The sequence below is a fragment of the Gigantopelta aegis genome, chromosome 9, assembly GCF_016097555.1.
Source record: "Gigantopelta aegis isolate Gae_Host chromosome 9, Gae_host_genome, whole genome shotgun sequence".
Lineage (NCBI taxonomy): Eukaryota > Metazoa > Mollusca > Gastropoda > Neomphalida > Peltospiridae > Gigantopelta > Gigantopelta aegis.
This window is the reverse complement of record NC_054707.1, coordinates 10,249,835-10,271,548: the sequence shown is the minus strand read 5'-3', so window position 1 is coordinate 10,271,548 and position 21,714 is coordinate 10,249,835. Positions and strand designations below refer to the sequence as shown.

At 35.5% G+C, this 21,714-nt stretch overlaps 1 protein-coding gene across 1 annotated transcript in view; it reads right to left on the bottom strand.

The window, feature by feature from the left end:
- The window catches only part of LOC121381318 (cilia- and flagella-associated protein 221-like), a 28,092-nt gene extending 6,467 nt beyond the window's left edge, over nt 1-21,625 (bottom strand). Inside the window, exons 1-17 of the mRNA XM_041510578.1 lie at nt 21,315-21,625; nt 20,244-20,431; nt 19,362-19,457; nt 18,715-18,815; nt 17,186-17,289; nt 16,520-16,676; nt 15,652-15,793; nt 14,086-14,200; nt 13,712-13,761; nt 12,112-12,264; nt 11,113-11,205; nt 10,371-10,466; nt 9,354-9,447; nt 6,731-6,864; nt 5,409-5,489; nt 3,753-3,860; nt 1,789-1,983 (exon numbers count right to left, since the gene is read on the bottom strand). Coding sequence (XP_041366512.1) covers nt 1,789-1,983; nt 3,753-3,860; nt 5,409-5,489; nt 6,731-6,864; nt 9,354-9,447; nt 10,371-10,466; nt 11,113-11,205; nt 12,112-12,264; nt 13,712-13,761; nt 14,086-14,200; nt 15,652-15,793; nt 16,520-16,676; nt 17,186-17,289; nt 18,715-18,815; nt 19,362-19,457; nt 20,244-20,431; nt 21,315-21,501 — 2,094 coding nt within the window. The 5' untranslated portion in view covers nt 21,502-21,625. The remainder of the gene's footprint in view (nt 1-1,788; nt 1,984-3,752; nt 3,861-5,408; nt 5,490-6,730; nt 6,865-9,353; nt 9,448-10,370; nt 10,467-11,112; nt 11,206-12,111; nt 12,265-13,711; nt 13,762-14,085; nt 14,201-15,651; nt 15,794-16,519; nt 16,677-17,185; nt 17,290-18,714; nt 18,816-19,361; nt 19,458-20,243; nt 20,432-21,314) is intronic.
- Between the last annotated feature and the right edge of the window lie 89 nt (nt 21,626-21,714).

The window sequence follows — 21,714 nt, the reverse complement described above, 5'->3', positions numbered from 1 at the left end:
GAGAAAAATCACAAAAAATAAAACAACACAGTGAATCAACTGAGTAAACATGGAACAACATATAAAACTATTAGTCCGAAGGTGATATACATTAAAATAATTATATTTAGCAGAGGATCAATGGAGTGAAGGCAGGACTACAGAACAGCTTATGTCTACTCATTTAACAAACAATAAATATCAGCGTTCGAAATAAGCACTTGTCTGTTTGTCCTGACAAGTGAAAATCTATTCGGACAAACAAAATGCACCTTGGTGCTTGTCCTGTGGACAAGTGAAAATGTTCACTACATTTTCATTTTCAGCAATCAAAAAAATCGTCCTTGTACTTGAATAAAACAAACCATTTATTTGAACAAGTGAAAATATTGGTGGACAAGTAGATTTCTAGATGTATTTGTCCGTTGGACTAGTAACAAATTCTACTTATTTCTATCACTGAATATATATATTTATTTAATAGCAGAGGATTAATTCATGTTTTGTAGTTAAATTTTATATGCATGTATATACTTGGAAATGGAGATAAGCCAATTTTATACATGTCGTTTGTTTTCTCTTTTCATCAATACTTACCTGACCTCTAAACTGTGGCACTTTCTCCCTGGTATATAAACAAAATCCACAACAAAAACACATCTGAAGCCAACACCAAACACAAGATATCTAGGATAAGTTGGAGACCCCCTCCCCACCCCCACAAAGATAAAGTTTGGTTTGTTTAACGACACCACTATAGCACACTGATTTATTAATCATCAGCTATTGGATGTCAAACAATTGGTATTTTTTTTACATATAGTCTTAGAGAGAAAATCTGCTACATTATTTTCATTAGTAGCAAGGGATCTTTTATATGCACCATCTCACAGACACATAGCATAGCTTTTGATATACCTAGGATGAAAGTGCCATAGCAAGAGGTCAGGTTATGTATGAATATAACAAAAGAGTTGTGCCAATTGTCATTGTCAGTGGTAGACTGATTATAAATATTATTAATATAAGCAAAGAAGTGTGCTTTAAAATACACAGCAGCAGCTGTTTATTTTCCAATTGCTGTACTACTGCTGTACAAATCCAAATCATGTGCACCATATCACAGAATGTGAACTGTAAGCTTAGTCTTCTGATGTTGTTACAAGAGACTTACAAAATAGGTCTCATGTGACTAGGGCCTCCACGAGTCCAAACTTGACCCAGACCAGAGTACCCGACACTTTACTAGATGATAATGAGACTAAGGAATACAGTAAAATAACATTATGCATCTTAATTCCAGCACTGAACATGGATGCAAAATCATGCCATTGTATTACATTCCACACATCAGACTTTTGTTTTTTCTCCATGTCTCATAGCCCTATATTGTATTAGGTGGCAAGCATATGGCAAAATGACATTAAAAATATAATTAAATGAGAGTGCTCTTTCTTGCATGGGTACTCGAGTCCTGTGAATGGACTCGTGTCTTACTAGACTTGGCCCGTGCATGAGTACTCGAGTACTCGTAAAGACTCTACCGGTGACACCAATGATGATTATTAAATTTTGTTCAGTTTAGTGTGTATAGTGGTATCAACTTTGAGAAAGGACATTGAGGGAACATTTTGTAATCAACATTTTTACTGACAACATTTCTGGTCAATTGAAAACTAATTAGCAACTACTGTTTAATGATTTAAAATTGTGTAGCAATCTCGGAAACTTGCACAGTGAATCACAACACAATACTGAACAAAATGTTCCCTGGACACATGGTACTGGGTAAAGTAGAACTAGGCTTACAAAGATATGGAGTGGAGGATATTCTATTGACGAGAACAGCGCTTCTGGTGGAGACAAGGTCAAGGTCTTGACCTCCTTGATGACCTCTTTCTCAGGTAAGTCAACTAGAGTTAAGTCCCCTTCATTGACTAATTCATCTTCAGGTTTCACCTGGTCAATCAAACTCGGGACTGGAGGAAGACTAATTATTTCATCCTAAAAAACCCATAATAAATACATCATCAAATGATTTTGTTATTTCACTAATTAGTAAATAATCAAATGATACTGTTATTTCACTAATTAACAGATAAACAACAACATTATTTCACTTATCCTGACTATTTATATTAAAGTTCAATTTGTTCAGATGATAGGGAGGAAAGAAAAATATTTTTCTTCTTCTGTTGAATGGCAGACATAGTATAGTCAACAAACTAAAACATTCACTGTCCAATTCTCTTTGAATGTCCCAATATACAAATAAAACAATGACAATCTAGCTAAAAAATTACAATCTAGTATTATAATATTTTTACTATCTAATCTTGAATATAGTAAATAAATCATATCATTCAGGATAACCAAGGCCGTAACTCCACTGAATCCGCACAAACACACACATTTTACCAAAGAAGAACAGGTCAGTGTATTTAGTATATATCAGTTTCCACTGAGCACAAACTTCATAGTCAACACAGTTTGTATGTCCTCACTGATTAAGATAAAATTATATGTTCTATTTTCTTACTGTGTATGCTGAAATGCAGTAGAATCACCAACACAAAAGTTTGACCAAATATCATTGCATACAACATGAAATTACCAGGAAAGAAATTGACTCAAGTTTTATTTGCATATAATTCCATACATGTGACAAGAATAAAACTAAAAATATTTGTTTTGTTTTTTTAACGACACCACTAGAGCACATTGATTTATTAATCATCGACTATTGGATGTCAAACATTTGGTAATTTTGACAGTCATAGAGATGAAACCAGCTACATTTTGCCATTACTAGCAAGGGATCTTTTATATGCACCATCCCACAGACAGGATAGCACATACCACAGCCTTTGATATACCAGTTATAGAGCACTGGCAAGAGCGAGAAATAGCCCAAAAGGCCCACCGACGGGGATCGATCCTAGGCCGAATGCGCATCAAGCGAGCGTTTTCTCACTGGGCTATGCCACCCTCTAGAATAAACCTAATGGCACTGGATAGTAAACATAATAAAACAGTGAAATCTACCTCTGCTCCAGTTCTGAGCGGGCGGATAGTAAAGATAATAAAACAGTGAAATCTACCTCTGCTCCGGTTCTGAGCGGGCGGATAGTAAACCTAATAAAACAGTGAAATCTACCTCTGCTCCGGTTCTCAGCGGGCGGATAGTAAACATAATAAAACAGTGAAATCTACCTCTGCTCCGGTTCTGAGCGGGCGGATAGTAAACCTAATAAAACAGTGAAATCTACCTCTGCTCCGGTTCTGAGCGGGCGGATAGTAAACCTAATAAAACAGTGAAATCTACCTCTGCTCCGGTTCTGAGCGGGCGGATAGTAAACCTAATAAAACAGTGAAATCTACCTCTGCTCCGGTTCTGAGCGGGCGGATAGTAAACCTAATAAAACAGTGAAATCTACCTCTGCTCCGGTTCTGAGCGGGCGGATAGTAAACCTAATAAAACAGTGAAATCTACCTCTGCTCCGGTTCTGAGCGGGCGGATAGTAAACCTAATAAAACAGTGAAATCTACCTCTGCTCCGATTCTCAGCAGGCGGATAGTAAACATAATAAAACAGTGAAATCTACCTCTGCTCCGGTTCTCAGCGGGCGGATAGTAAACATAATAAAACAGTGAAATCTACCTCTGCTCCGGTTCTCAGCGGGCGGATAGTAAACATAATAAAACAGTGAAATCTACCTCTGCTCCGGTTCTCAGCGGGCGGATAGTAAACATAATAAAACAGTGAAATCTACCTCTGCTCCGGTTCTCAGCGGGCGGATCAGATTTGGTGCCACATAGCCACTGGACGCGTTGTGTGCATTGTGTTGTTTGAATCCCAGCAGCTTGTACTGTTGTGGAACCTACAAGATAAAATCACAGTCACTACACAGGGTCCATTTCCAGATCAACCAGGGGCCTAATTCACTAAACTCTCGCAACTTTGCGATCTCGCAGTCCAGTGTTAAAAGACTTGCAAAGAGGATGTCTAACAGAGCCTAAGATAGCTTTGTGAATTAGGCCCCAGGTCACTTACAGCATGACAAATATGTTGCGAAATCTAACAGTTAATAAAACCAATGGCGTAGCCAGCATGAGGCAGACGAGGCACTGGCCTTGTCTGGAATTCCTCCACTGGGTTTGCCTTGGTGTTTTTTCCTCTCTAGCTATGCCCCAGAAAACTATACACAAGCTATCGTGTCAAAATTATCTGAAAGACAAAAGTCTAAAATAAAACAAGTCATTCAACACATTTGTCTTTGATTACAGGTACATGTATATAGCAATATTACTGAGGTAAGTAAAGCTTATTATCTAGAAAAGAAAATGCCAATGGACAAAAACATCTGAAAAACTGTGTAGGGTCTTGATGTGTATTACATGTCGGTACTGTGAGCTTTTCATCAAAGAATGTCAATCTAAAAAAACACATCCGGAGAATTTTCATCTCTGATTATTTGTTTTCTGATTAAACAGTCTGAAACTCTCCTTGGATGACCATCAGAAGCTCACATGTCATCTTATACAACAATTCTAACAAGAGCAGTCAACATAGACAAATGATCTAAAATAAAAACCTGTTCTCCAAAAGATTGTGGTTTACACCTACCCCGTCTCCACCCTCTAGTATTCTAAATTAAAGGGTCACATCGTCTGGTAAATGACGTAACCTTCAGTTTCCCGTGGTCTACAGGGAGGCGCCTCTGGACTTCAAGATCATCCGAATACGTTTTTCGCTCTGCCAGACTCACCACGCAAACTTTCCTGTACCTTGTTAATCATCAGCGGATATGGATCACTCTCCTAGTGATCCAGCCGCAAATCCTAACTTGAGGAGCACCGAGAATGGAGGGCATGACGGTTGGGTTGGCTGGGGGAGATCGTGGGGGTGGGGGGGTATGCCACCAGAAGTAGGTTAGGGCCATAGGCGTAGGTGGTTTTGGCCGTAGGGGGAGTTAGGTTTGTCTGGGGGACTGCCTCCCCCCCCGTCGGGGTCCCCCCTGGTTTCGGCCACACTGAAGTTCCCGATATAATTGGTGCCCCTTTTAACACTCTGTCCCCCCACTAAACAAACTTCTTGTGGCCTAGGCCCAACCTCCTGGAAACTAACCTCCAAAAATCATAGGGCTAATAGAAAATTTTATATGGTAGTATTTTATATTTAGAAATGCCCGATCAAAATTTTATAAATATTTAAGTTATATTTATTAATTTATTAGAAATGGCACATTTAAAATAAAAATTTAAAGCCCCTTACCCCCATTGGCTTAAGTTCAAAATTGACCTAAGTAATTCTACTCCGGGTTGGGCCCCTGGCATCCAGAGGCCGAACCCAAGGTGGACATGCTCGAAATCTTAGTGGTATAGAAGCATGTTAAAATATTACGTTACGTTACACCTGCCAGGATTACCTTCAGATTGAAGTACGGCACTTTTCTCTTGACGACCACTTCAGTTTGAATGAATGGAACAAATCCTAGAGCATCTGGAGCCTATCGAAACAGAATGCACACGTAGTTACGTCATGATATTTTATACTATTCACACTGTATACAATAGTTTCCTGTAACTAAAGCAAGGATAATTATATCATGAGCTCATTTCAAAAATTCTATATATCTATTTACATGATTTTGAAGAGAAAAAAAAACATGGTTTTGCTGCAACACCATATATATAGAGACTATTGCACGATTTTTATGTTAATGAGTGAGGTGTGGAAACCATATTTTCTCACATCATGAGTTGACATAAAAATCGTATTTGAAAAAAACACCATGAAATGGTCTATTTATTATATACATCTTTCCTAATTTTTGACAATATCTTTTGCTTTTTGTTAATATCTTTTGCTTATCCTATCGAAAACACATAATGCCATGATATATTTCTTCAGATGGAACTTTTCTAGAAAATTTACTTGACCATAGATTTTCTAAAATAAATTTGAATAAAAATTATCTTTATTTAATAATACTGCTGTGCAAACATACCTGACAAAGCAATCTTAAAATAAACACCCCAAAAAACAAAATGAATTGAACGCCGCTAAATTTTAACTTACACTCAATGACAGGACATTGTGTTATCATTATTTAGTTTTGTATTCAATTCATTTTAGATATTTTATCATAATTGCACTTCATATCCCTTTTTTATAGGTATAATTGTTTAAATTACATGTTTTTATTTTTCAAATATGATCAGATGCATTTGTAATCATCAAACTTAAATACGAAGAAATAACACAAAAGGAGATAATTTAATCATGAACTTTTACAAAAAAGTAAATAAGATTTCTATATTTTCACTGTAACTAAAATACAGTGAAAATATGACTGTTCACCGGATATCACTTTTATGGTTTTTGTAGATCTATATATTTCATTGCCATGTATATAATAAATGTAGTGTATATCACAGAAAGTAGTTTTAACATCCTATTCAATGGGCATAGATCACGTTTTCATAAAACAATGGTCGTTTTGTTGAGTTGTACAAACAGCAGTATACTTTCACAGATAACTTAAACATTTGGAAACTGGCAAATATCATATTATATAAATGAACTTACAATGTAGTTTCAAGATGTCACTTCAATGATGTTATGATGTTACCATGTTATTTGTGCCTAATTAGTTCTGAAATAGTTGTGTGCGAGATGGTGGGGGGTATTCACAGAAACTAGGATTGAGCCATATGATTGCAATCTCTTATTTCATGACTAACTTACCATATCATCTTTAATATTTGGTGGAATGTAAGTAGCAAACTTGAATCTCTTTATTTTTTTAGTTTGTAACTCAAGATGCATTGGAATTTCTTCCTTCTCTTCTTCATCTTCTATTTTGTCTTTTTCATCTTCACCTGTGAAGACAATATAATCTAACTACAACATTCTCTGCCAAACATGGACTCTGGGCACTAAAGACATTAAAAATAAGTTAGTGACAGAACAACAAGTGAAAATAATAAACGCTTGCCTCCTAGACAATCAAAACAAACATTCTGAGAGTACTGCTAAAGCAAAACATGTCTCCTACTTGGCCCAACAAATTTTGATATCACCCTAACTCTGTCAAAAATGAGCAAAATCCCCATCAAAGTCAAACTTGATCTGTAACCTGTAACTCTCAATGATAAAGCTATATGCAAAATTTCACCTCATTATCTTAAAGGCTCAGACCCTAGTTTCGGTATGTGTGAATATGGACACTAAGTTTAGTTAATCTACAAACCTGTAACACATTTGGATAAAGTTACAACACAGTGAAAGAAAAGTCTGTGATGTTAAAACTGGTATATATCCTTAAAAAATAGACCAGAACTCGAATCAATAACCGCTACTTCTCAGACGCACATGCTTTTTTAAAAATACGAAAAATGCATTTCATGGTATTAAAAACACCAGGATGACCAAAAACACTTCGGTTGTATGGAAATGGATGATCTAAACAATAAAATATAAGTAATGTTTGATTTCAGTGATCATAAACAACTCTAATAGTGAAAAATATGCTGTAGTGTTAAAAAACTAGGGTCTTTCCCTTTAAACATTTGCAAAAACAAAGTCTGGAAACCTATTGTGGGATGGATGCCAATCAGTAGGAGACATCAAACCTATAGTCCCCTCAGGTAGGACAGGGAGGGGGACCAATAATAAATCACTAAACCTGTTTGAGCTCAGTCCAAATAAATGAATTTTGATTCAAGTAAAGAAAAAAAAAAGAGAAAAATAATTGTCCACTAATCTTTATTTTGAATTAGTTAATATCAATCTCAGATACATAATACACTTTATTACCCATCTGGTTAACAAATATCTTGGTACAAATCAAAGTGTTACATCCCATTAGAATGCCAAGTAGAACGTAACACTTTGACGTTACACGATGACGTCAGTGATTGGCACAATACAATCTTAAAGGAATATCACCTAAACAAGCTGAGTGATATAAATTAATATCTATTATGGGTAATAAATAGGATATTAAACTTGCTACCATTTCGTATTATGTTTATGTCCCTTGTGAAATCATTTTCATTGTTACAAGCTAAAGCTCGTGACAATTGAAAATTATTTCACGCGAGACATAAACATAATACAAAACGGAAGCTTGTTTAATATCCTATAAAAGCAAGACTTTACATTTACTGAATAAAACATTAAGAAATATATCATTAGGCAAATTAGTGACCCATTTTTATATAGTCTGGCTACAATAATTATTGCTAACAAACAAAAATGGTAGATTGTTAATTAATTCCACACACCCACCCGCCAAAAGACACCCACCCATCTGCCCCACCCCACACAAACACTTTTAAAACTTGCAAAAGCAAAATTATTCCTGTGAGAGCTCTGAAGTGGGTACAGTTTTAAAAGTTGGAACAGACAAAGATTATGCCCCCTTCACATACACAGATTTTTCTTATGAGTCCTTATGGATCGCACAAATTCACGGATCCTTACGATTTGGCCACTTTTACAACCGATTTAAGAGTTGTTACGAGTTATTACGAGCTATTTACAGTTTATTACGGATTATTACGAGTTATTACGAAGTATTTACGGCAAAATTCCACGATTTGTTACGAGTTGTCACGAATAACTACGAGCATTTTACGAGCTTTTTACGGATTGTTACGAATACATTACGGAATGTTACTATTCATCGAAGCTTTTACGTGTTAGTTACGACCTGTTTACGTGTTGTTACGAATAGTTACGAGTTACTTACGAGTATTTACGAGTCCTTATGATTTTTTGCCAAAAATAAAATGAAGTGTTCGATTTTGCAGCTTTTATACCTTTCCCCAAATCGTAAACAATACGTAAGAATACGTAAAGTATACATATCTATTCGTAAAGTACTCGTAACTACACGTAAAGTGCTCGTAATAACTCGTAACAATCCGTAAAGCCATTGTAACACGACCCGAATGAAATCGTAAAGAACACGTAAGCACTCGTAATAATCCGTAAATAATCCGTAAATAAATCGTAAACTAACCGTAACAAATTGTACCAAAAATTGTTACGAGTCATTTACGGATTCTTGCGAGCAGTTTACGGATGGTTACGTGTTGTTGCGAGAGGTTTACATTACTTATGGATTGTTACGAGTTATTTACGGAAAAATCAATCCGTGGACAATCGTAAGAAGATTTTTGACATCTCCAAAAAATGCCTCTCCTTTCACGGATCCTTAAGAGTGTCTGCGCGTTGTTGCGAGTTGTGACGAGTTATTTACGGATACCAGCGAGTTATTTACGGATGCTTGCGATTGACTACGAGTTGGCGATCCGTGTATGTGAAGGGGGTATTACAAAGATTGGATTTGACTTTAACTCACTGAGCAGAGCTTGTGAATATTTCTTCCTACTCCAGTCAACGACCACTTTTCTCAAAGACGATAACTTGTACGCTGCCCTTAATCTTATTATCACCTGTAAACATTTCACAAACAAAATATTTTAAACATATTGAATTCAAAGCACAGTTGTAGTGATATGGGGGATGAACAAGTAACTCTGACCCCGAGTTTGTGGAGATGACAAAAAACCAAAACCTAACTTTTGTTTATTCTACCTGTAGTTGTTTACCCGAGACCAGATTATCATTGTGAGATACAGTACAGTCACAATGTAAGATTAAAAACTAAAAGGTACCGGAATGGGGTAAAGTGTGGAGTTACAATTTCCTTTTAAGAGGTGCGTGTCAAGTTCTGTTTTCTGCTTGAAACGTTTGTTTTGTTTAATGACACAACTAGAGCACATTGATTAATTAATCATGAGCTATTGGATGTCAAACATTTGGCAATTTTGACATATAGTCTTAGAAAGGAAACCTGCTACATCTTTCCATTAGTATCATGGGATATTTTATATGCACCATCCCAGACAGGATAGCACATACCATGGACTTTGATATACTAGTTGTGGTGCACTGGCTGGAACGGAAAATAGCCCAATAGGTCCATCGATGGGGATCGATCTCAGTCTGACTGTGCATCAGGTGATCACTTTATCACTGATCCATGTCCCGACCCCATTTTCTGCTTGAATACTAGAAAAGCTCACTGTGCCATTACGTGTTGTAGTTGATTAACAAGTTAAAAATACACAACAATCTTTCTCCATGTACCAGACAAAACAGTTTCAAATTATGATTGTTTTTTAATTACATATATTATTTTTACTGACAAGCGAATTAACCGGAAAGCAGAATCACTGTTTCATATTAAGAAAATATCATTACTAATTCAAATCATAGTGGAACTGTTTTTTAGCAGAAGATTTTTTACTTTATATTTCAATAAACCCTTCATTGCATGACATATCTATCAAACAGTTGTCAACTGGTTATTTACTTTTCTTGCCGCCTGCTGGAAGCGGTTGAGAGCGGCGTGTCGTACTGCCCACATATCGTTTGTGTATGGGTCGAATTCGATCCCCTCCACTCCAACCTGAAGAAAAACAATTAAACTGTATTACATGATCATAGAAACCAAATGCAGGCAGATTTAAGCAGAGAATGTCATCAGTGAGCTACAAAGCCCATAATTAACTTCTTATGTCTGTATTCGCTTTAGGAAGAATAACTTTTTAGAAAAAAAGAAGTCCAAGCTTTAGAAAAGAATAACACTTTAAAAAAGAAAAAATTGAAAGCATAATTTTTGAATATGATGAAAAAAGAATATCAACTGTGTTCTGTTGAGTGAAAAAGCTGACACCATTAAAATAAAATTATCTTATCCTCTGCAATTCAAGCACACTGATCATGGACACCATGGAGTTGACTTCTCTTTGGTAAGTAGCCACTAATAGCAGTATAAAAAAGGACATTTCATTTGCAGAATGAAAGAAACAAAAAAACAATACAAGTCCAAGCACAACACATGCAATCAACAATGCCATGGAGATTACTGTTTTTAATTCTCTATGGTAATTGTTTTGGCTGTGGACAATATTCAGAGTTTTTTTCACAGAACATTTATTGCTGTAGATATTTTATTAATTTGCAGAGTTTGCAAGCACATGTGGCATGGACATAAACGTTGACTCTACCAAAAACAGTGTGTAAGTGTCTTTACCATTTCCCGGTTTACTGACCTGTGTATGGTCTCTGAGAGTTCTCTTGAAGACACACGATGAACATGTTCTCAGATATTCGTCTTCAGGTACCGAGTCACCTCTCACATTATACTGAAACACAACATATTCACTTTAATCATCATACGACATGCTCCATACACAATCAAAACTAAATTACCGTATCAGGGCTTCTAGATTATGGCAGCCCCACTCCCATGGCTAGTAATATTCAATGTTGGGCTAGTAAATAACTACTATTACCATGCCAGATGGATAGTAAAAAAAAAGAAGAGTCAAATGTTACAGTTAAGTCTATTTTGTAAACATGAATATCCTGACCCCAGTGTTAGTGTTTTTAATCTCTATCTCCCTCTTTAGGTAACATATCTGATTATTACTATTATTTAGTAAATATATATTAACTTAATGTAAAGTAGGGCTAGTTAATTTTTAATTGTGGCTTGTAAATTTTAAAAATCACTGATCCCATGACTAGTGGATTTACAAAGAATCCTAGAAGCCCTGCTTATATTAAGATATTTTTAATCTATTTTGACATTTTGTTTTGGAGAGGTACAGCACCCACCTGATATCCTCACCTTCTGCTGCTACCTGTAATAAAGCTAGTCTGACCTATGGTACTAACTAACAACCGCCGGTAGTAGAGGAGTATAGTAGGTGGTTACAAGTTTCTCTTAATGCCAGAAGTAACCACTGAACACTCAACGAAGTAGTCAGAATAAGCCCACAGCTAAAGCTGATGGGAAATGGCGGATGTGTGGCATGGATAGCCACAAGACAAGCACCTGTCAAGGTTGGTGAGACAAGGACTGGGAAAGAAGAGGTGCCAGATATGGAATAGATGGAATGTAATTCAAAGAAAAGAAAGAAGAAAAGGGGACAGTTGGGTGAACTAAAAAATGTTTTTTAAAATCACCAAGTAGGTGTCAAACACAATGATATTACTGGACTAGAGAATTTGAGGAGAAACCTTCATTCACCACATGGGCCACTCACCTTATAGAATACACTTGCCGCATTTCGGTCATCGAGGATCTGTTGTTTTTCTTTGTGTGTGATTTGGTCATCTCCCAGCTTCACCTGCCATCTCAGCTGGTTCTGTCTCTCTTCGTAAACATTCTGACGAACTAACTGTTCAAACCGTGCTTCCTGTGGGTCAAAGTAAGAACATACATAACAGACAGACAAGAATAAATCAGCTGCATTAAAATCAACATCATTCCTGCAGTGCTTCCCTCAACTCATTTTTCGTTTTTCATCCAAGATTTGTTTTTATATATATAGACACAGAAATAAAAATAAATAAAATTCCGACTGACTTTTCACATTACAGCCACAACATGGTGCACCATTAAAGCACTCATTAAAACAATTTTATCCTGCAACCACTGTGTCAATTGGCCGATTATGATGATCATTTAACGCAAAGTCATAAACCTATACTAGCAGATTATGACTTCTGACGTCATGCATGTGATGTCATATGCATAGATACATTACAAAATCATTCACTTGACCTCTAGGACATTGTACAATGTAGGTAAAATAACAAAAATAATAGTTTTGCCCCTTAATGTTTGATGGACTGCAGGATAAAAAACAAATTGTTATTAATGATGTAGGATACCGGCTTTATCCTAGCTGTTAAGGCCAAATATTTATGATATGATTTAACGTGCTAATAAAAAAAGCCATTTTTGAGCATGCCCAACATTGACATGGGTTCTAGTTAACATCAGCAATCAAAATAGGATCCAGAAATACTATACAGAAGGTTTAAAGGGACACACCCTAGTTACATTTATTTGTTAACCATTACGGCGTTGTTTTTCGCTATTAAACCCCATTTTTCACAAATAAAATTGCACTTTACTTACATTTTATTATTTAGAATACACATTTCCATTCACCTGAAGTGCTGTTTGGTAATCCTGATGTTTGTAAAACCACGAAATGCATTTTTTGCATTTTTTCACAAAACGTGTTGTCGAGAAAAAACCGTTAAGCAAGCGAGGTCCAATCTATTTTTAATGTCACAGACGTTGGTATATCACGTGACCGTTATCATTTTGGTTCGGTTTGTTTTCTCGCGCAATCAACATCCGATTTGTTGTTGTTCATTTGTGAGATTTTTCTTCACAGTTCGTGAACATTTTCAGTAACAATAAAGTTCAGACAAGTAAGTGTCTCAATACAAAACGTTACAAACCCTTAAAACCAATAATTTTGCTAAGTCTTACGATATCTGGAGAGGGGATACAACAGGACAGAACAGTTGGAACATGTCCAGGAGAGGTGAAACGAACGCACCCCAAGTCTGTGAAATTTGTCATGACGTAGGCATTGTTGTGCTTCTACCGGTGACATCAGAATACCAACTTTCAAAATTATTTCAAGCAATTGGGACATGGGGATTCCCATGGTATTTATCGATATAAAACCTGCTTTTTCACTCCATTTGATAAAAACGTGATCTAAGTGTTACAGGTTTGTAGATTAACCAAATTATAATTTATTTTCGCTGGATGGAACTAGGGTGTGCGGCTTTAAGATGATAGAATACTTGTATTATATGACAAATGTCTATTCTTCATACCTTCATTTGTTTTGTTGATGTTCCCTTTGTATCTTTCTTTGACATGAAAGCTGAAACAAAATAAATAATAATCAGTGACATTGTTATAAATATAGGAACTAAACATTTCCATAGTGAAACATGCAACATATTTCCTTTTCTAATTATTTATATGTAATATATCACAGCTACTTTCCTATAGACAAGACAGCACATACCACAGCCTTTGGTGTACTAGTAGTCACTGACGCTGTAACAGAAAACTATTTTGTGGTGTTTCAAAATCTCAAAATGTGTAGAAAAAACCCCAAGGTGCCTTTCTGAGTGTTATGTTAAAAGCTTGTTTTCAATAAAGCTGAACATCAAAGAAAATAAAATGACCAGGTAATATTTACTTTGTCTGAGGTCTTTCACAGAAAGCTTCCCTGCTACTTGGTTCAGAACTTGTGCAACGGCATATGGCGAGTCGACGACAGATGCTGAAAACTTGATTCCTTTGTAAAACACTTCCTAAATAACAAATATGTCATGAATTAGCCACGCAAGAAAAAGATAACATATTTACATCATTAAAATGATAAGAAAAAAATAAAGAACAGAAATTTGAAATCCAATGAACTAAATACTTTTATCAAAATAGTTTTACTATGACAACCTAAACTACATTTGGTTATTACACATAATTTTTCAGTGTATTATTTATTATATCACCCAACAGCTGATGCATTTTTTTTCCAGCTGGTTAACTCTTTGAGGCCTGGCGGCCATTTTGAATTCCAGCCCTAGGCAGTGTTTACCTGCTGGTGCCCTAAAGCATAAACACAGATTTCATGCACTGCAGCAAAAATAACTCTTTAACTTAATCAATAAACAAATCTGCATCAAATTTTGTCAGCTATTTAATTATGTGCAATTAATGAAGAACATATATTATTTTATATGATGTAATTGTAAAAAAGTAGTTTAATTGTCTATAAATAACAGAAATAAACAAAGGTTTTAATAAACGTTACTGGTAATTGTCAGGAAGTTCTGATTGATTTTGGGGTTTTTCACTGAAACAATGCTGGAAATCTGGCTTTGTGGTATTGCTTGAAACATCCAACACACAGGTTCACATTGCACTGTTCACAGCCTGTGGCTGGCTCACGTCGAATGCCTTGTGTACTGCATTGTTTACATGTCCGTTTTTTACCCAGCACAACAGGCCAGTGTAAGAGTCCTACCGATATTCCGTCTATTTCGAAAATGTGACAATGGTATGTCATCACTATCGCTACTTAAGTCTACATCCGAATTACTGTTATTTAAATAGAGTACGTCATCGTTCGTGAAACCTTCAAATTCCGAAATACTATCATCATCAGAATTGAGAAATACGTCGTCGTCCATTTTGTTAAAAAAAAAATCAAAGCGAACACAGCTGAACAAAGCCACGAGGTGCATGAACAAACCCAGCTGTAAGACTACTTTTTATTGGTCACTGGATTAATCTTCTACAAGCTGATAATGAAAACTTCTAATTATATTAGCCAATGACGTCTTGTTTTACATGTACAGTCGGTCACGCCTCCAGTCGGCATTCGATAATAGCTACTGCTTGTAAACCACGCGTACAGACGGGACTCGACATTTCGTGCAAATTAACATCACGACGTGAGTCGGGATTCGGCCCCAAAGAGTTAAGTCAGGCCATAGGGTTTAATGTGCACATTCAGAACAAGCTGTTGTACCACACGCATGTCATGGGCACAGGTGTAGGCCTGGGCCAGCTCCTTCATCCAAGACAAAAACAGGTAAAGGGTTTGGGGTAGGTGGGAGGAGGGGACCACCCATGCTGCCAAGTACAAGAGAGCACCAGCAGCCCGACCGGAGTCGGTAGAGGTTATGGCATTGTTGGTGCTATTGAATGTTATCAAGCTGGGATATTGTCCAATTTATCAAGTCTATTACATACGTACTTTGGCTGGCTCCGGTTTCGGAGGTTTTGGTGACTGCTTTGGTTTCTTTTTCTTTGAGCGAGCTCGGTCCAATGGAGTAAGACACCGTGGATCCAACACTTCTGGGTCAAACTCAGACATGTAAATCTGTTCTGACAGTTCTCTACAAGCACAGAAAGTCATGTTAATGTCACATGTAAATCTGTTCTGACATTTCTCTACAAGCACAGAAAGTCATGTTAATGTCACATGTAAATCTGTTCTGACATTTCTCTACAAGCACAGAAAGTCATGTTAATGTCACATGTATACCTGCTCTAAGAGTTCTCTACAAACACAGAAAAAACAAATGTTAAAGCCTATATCATTTATTACAAAGCTCTCATCAGTTTGCTTTAATCATTCAGATGTTAAAGATATTTAGAAATAACATTTCTACATCTGAGACGGATAAATGAAAGAGAAAAATTTGAAACACTGAAGATACTTTGTAATCAAAGAAAAAGTGTCAGAGAGAGAGAGAGAGAGAGAGAGAGAGAGAGAGAGAGAGAGAGAGAGAGAGAGAGAGAGAGAGAGAGAGAGAGAGAGAGAGAGAGAGCGAGCGAGAGAGAGCGAAAGAGGGAGGAGGGAGGGGGAGGGACAGAGAGAGAGAGAATGATTTCAGAGTTATGCTTCTGAGACAGTGAATTCTGGCTATTTGTTTCCATGGTAACAAAAACAAAAAGTCCCCCCCCCCCCCCCCCCAAACAAACAAGCCTTTTACTTCAATGAGGTGAAACTTGATGCGCTTTAAAATTTAGTATTAAACCTACTAAAAAAATATTTGTGCAAATGCTTAATGTTAGCATATGTACGTGTGAGTTTATGCTAAACTATAACAACAACTTACTTCAACAAGCCCGGTGATGAGTAGCCTGTGAAGGAACAAATGAGTGGTTTCGAGTTGAACTGAGAGGTCGTCAGCTGAACCATCATTTTGGCTGTCAGGTATTCGGTTGGAGAGAAGGTCACCGTGATATTCACTTCTCCACTGGCTGGTACAACACCTACAACATGACAATTAATTAATCACTGGATTACTTATCACATTTACCGAAGAAAATTAAATAATTAGATGATTTCACATTTCAGTTCTGTTCTGTGAAATTTTAATTAAAATCCATGCAATTTAAGAAACATTGCTCAAGTTTAAAAGCCTGATGTTTCGTCTGTATATTACGAAGTGTTTCATGGAAGTAGCATGTTCCATGCAATGAACATTTCATATGTTTATTGGAATCTGTTTTATGAAATTGATGTTTACAACTTGTTTTATGGAATTAGCAGAGGAGACAAAAATCACTTAACATATAGGAAATCTGTAAATTTTTAAAAACATATTCATTAATAAAATAACAACTTAACAAGCTTGTGGATATGATTCTCAGCAAATATATCATCCACAGGAAAACATAAACCAAATAAAATGTTAATACTGATGTTGGTTAATACTGGTATACATTACATACACCGAATTTACAGTAACTGTTGCTATTAGCAAGGAAGATAAACTTACCTGACATCGGCTCAATGTCAAAAGTCGGATGTGGCTGTAGGTAGACAAGCTCAAACTCAAACTCAACGGGAGCAGGAGAACGCAGGGCAAATATCTCAGACATTCTAGAAAACATTTGAAACACATTAAAAATACGAACTGTTTATTATGTAATAACATTTCCACAGGTGTAACATTAAAAATACGAACTGTTTATTATGTAATAACATTTCCACAGGTGTGAAAGTACCAAGTACAGAGTTACAGTACTTAACCTAATATTAGTATTCATTACACAGTAATATGAGTTTCCTACTTAACTCTAAATGGAAAATAAAAAACCCAACAATTTTATTTACATTTACTTTCCCAGTAAATAACACTCTATAACCCACCATGCAGTGTTAAAGGGACATACCCTAGTTTTTAAACACTACAGCACATATTTTACTATTAGAGCTGTTTATGATCACTGAAATCAAGCATTACTTAGATTTTATTCTTTAGATTATTCATTTCCGTAGATCCGAAGTGTTTCTGGTCATCCGGATGTTTGTAGTACCAAAAATTGAATTTTTTTATATTGTTAAAATTGCATGAGCGTCTGAGAAGTAGCGGTTTATTGATTCGAGTTCTAGTTCATTTTTTAAGGATATTTCCTGTTTTAATGTCACCGACTCTTTTTTCACTCTATTGTAACTTTATCCAAATGAGTTACAGGTTTGTAAATTAACTAAATTTAGTGTCCATTTTTTTTACGAATTAAAACTAGGGTCTGCGCCTTTAATAATTTGAAAAATTAATTATCTTTATAATACACATCTTATGATCATATGTGTGAAACAAAACTGGACTTATATTAATTATCTTTATAATACACATCTTATGATCATGTGTGTGTGAAACAAAACTGGACTTATATTAATTATCTTTATAATACACATCTTATGATCATGTGTGTGTGTGAAACAAAACTGGACTTATATTAATTATCTTTATAATACACATCTTATGATCATGTGTGTGTGAAACAAAACTGGACTTATATTAATTATCTTTATAATACACATCTTATGATCATATGTGTGTGAAACAAAACTGGACTTATATTAATTATCTTTATAATACACATCTTATGATCATATGTGTGTGAAACAAAACTGGACTTATATTAATTATCTTTATAATACACATCTTATGATCATATGTATGTGAAAGAAAATTGGACTTATATTAATTAACTTTAAAATACAGATCTTATGATCATATGTATGTGAAACAAAATTGGACTTATATTAATTGTCACTATTTTGTTCAAGGCTATTTGATTAAAATATGACTGGTATATCAAAGATTGTGGTATGTGCTTTCCTGTCTGTACATATAGAAAATAGATCCCTTGCAGCTAATGAAAAACTTTAAAGGGTTTTCTCTAACACTAGAATTATCCAGTGTCTGATATCTAACAGCTGATGATTAATAAATCAATGTGCTTCAGTGTGTTGTAAAACAAAAGAAAAACAAAACATGAAGACAAATCAAAACCGTACTTGTGTCCAACAGGTACCGCAGAGAAGGAGAAGTTGACAGGAAACCCCCCGGTATCCATCACTGGATAGGCGTGAATTGGAATTACCAGGTTCTCCTCACCCTGTAGTTCAAAGCAAATCATGAGAAAAATATTTTAAAAAACAGTTCCCTACATGTATGTCTTAAAGAGATAAAATCACATGCCCTTTTTTTTATCAGAAAACAAATTCACTTTCAAATACATGTATATTAAAATATATAATTATGTAAATAAAAATATCTGGATTAAAATTAAATGTTATTACTAGATACTCTATGAAGGATAAAATCTGTACAATTCTCAGTTATGTAAAACAATCACCAGTCTAACACTGCAACTTAAATTCAAAAACAAATGTAAAAACATCACTAAATTCACAGGACAATAGTTCCTATAATAATTGTTTTCAAATTATATGGTAGTTAAAACTGTGAGCATCTTACAGAATGTAGATAACCTGGCAACAACGTGTCAGATACATTAACAAACATATAATTTAATTATTAATTACAGAAACATTTCCAGATTGGGCTACAACTGCTTTAAAATTTTCCCTATTTGCCCCCTTAGTTTAAACGCTTCCTATAAACATTTACCCTTGACAATCTGGTATTACTGTCTACTTACAGGGCAGTTGATGCGAATACAGTCGTAGTAATATCGCCATTCATCTGGGGTAAATTCAATCTGACAATCCAGTGTCAAGCCTGGAACCATTCTTTTCTGAAATATTTTTTAAAAGATTTGATGTCAACATAAATAATAAATATACAGATATATTCAAACACACAGTGCAAATATATAAATATAAAAAATGGAATAATCCAAATTTTATTAGTAAGAAAATGTTTACATATATACGGATATGCAATCAGGGCTTCTAGATTAAAGTAGACCCACTCCCATGGCTAGTGATATTCACTGTTGGGCCAGTAAATAACTACTATTGCAATGCCCGATGGCTAGTGAAAAAAAAGTCAAATGTTGCAGTTAAGTCTATTTTGTAAATATGAATATCCTGCACCCTGCTCTATCTCCCTCTTTAGGTGACATATCTGATTATTACTATTATATAGTAAAATGGTATTAACTTAAAGTAAAGTATGACTAGTGAATTTCTAATTGTGGCTAGTGAAATGTTTTAATCACTGATCCCATGGCTAGTAGATTTTATAAAAATTCTAGAAGCCCTGGCAAAGTTATAATGTATATTTAAAACACAATACCTATATATTGCATACAATATCTAGGGAGGATGGTCAAAACAGAAGCAGAGTACATAACTATATGATAAAAATTATTAAAACAGCAATTCTTCAATTTTGGCTCCCACCTATACCAAATGTCTCACAATTTGTAGTATTCAAAGTATAAGTACTGAATGTTTTAGCCTATTTAAATGGGATTAAAGTACATACATGTACAGATCAAATGTCTATTTACTGCAAATCAAATTCAGGTGTTATAATATATAAGTAAATGTTAATTAAACATACAAAATAAGCTTACTGATTTTGTATATTTGATGTCGAAATACTTTGTCTGTGGTGGAATGATATGCATCCGAGTGACTTGTGGCGAGGCGTTTACAATCGTCAGAGATCGGACATTCTTCTGGTTCTCCTCAAACCCATCAAAATGTATGACAGATGGCCGAACATGGATGGCTTTGTTCTGACCCACTTGCGTGTAAATTTCTGAAACAAAAAAGTAATAACACATGTATTTTTTGAAAGTATGCAATTATCAGAATTTGAATTTGGCACATTAGAGGGCATGGCCATTTAGCCTAGAACAATGAAGATATTTTGAGGGCATTATGGCCAGAAAGCAGGACAAGACAAACTTCAACAAGTGTCTTAATATAACATAATAACACCCATTCAAAATAAAGAAGTGTGAATGGTTTCATGTCTTATAATAAAAGAACTTTCAGGAGTTGTGTTTGAGTATGATGACCACTACTTATTTAACTAGAACATTATTTAAAGGGTGTGTTGTTGGATTTTTTCTTGTAGTGTGTGTATTAGTGATTAATATATCAAATATTTGTTATTAGCGAAATTGAAAATGATCAATGTAAAGGTATTTAATGTCAAACATAGCATTGTTGTTGTATTTGAGACGGAATGTGTGACTAAGGTTTGGAAGACACAGATTGCGCAGTTTTGATATAGTTTTCTCTGGCAATTAGAGTGTTATAGCTGATCAAATTTTTGTCTCAAGGCTGTCTTATGGTCAGAGCACTCAGGCTACAATTAGGCGCAATTCTTCAATTTATTCGTTCATCATGACTAAGAGGAATTTAAATTTACGTGGTCTCTGAAGACAGGTTTGACTGTACTTCCAAACAATACCAGAGGAATGACAGGTGTGTGGCACAAGTGATGAACTTCTGTACTTGAGAGATAAGGACTGGAATGTGCAACTGACAGATAGGAATCCATGTCTGTTGAGGAGTCTGTGTGGGGGTTGGGTATGAACACCAATCATGTGATTATGGTCGGGATGACCCATAATTACATGTTTGAGGCAGAAAGAAAAGGAATATGGACAGATGTATGAAGAAAAAATTCTCACTAGTTTCCAAAAGATGGTCGGGAACATGACCTCGTTTGATGGGTTCGACATAAACCATCGAGTCGATCAACAACTCCCCGTCATCAGGATTCTGGGGTCCAGCCGCAGAATCACTTTCAACTTTCGAATTATCATCCTGTTCAACGGCCGTAGCTTGCGGACCATTAATTGTGTCTGGCGTTGGCATTTTGCTTAGTTCAAGTGTTCACATGACTTGTTTATTATACTATTCCTCACAGAAACAATGTTTCAGTACTTAAAAAATATCGGCTTTCTGAACCGCCATGTTGTTTACAACCGAAGTGCACAAATTACTGCCTTCCGCGACTAAAACATAATCCCGTATTCCTTTTGGCGATATTAACAAATTATTGAAATAGAGTTTTAGTAAAGATGTTAT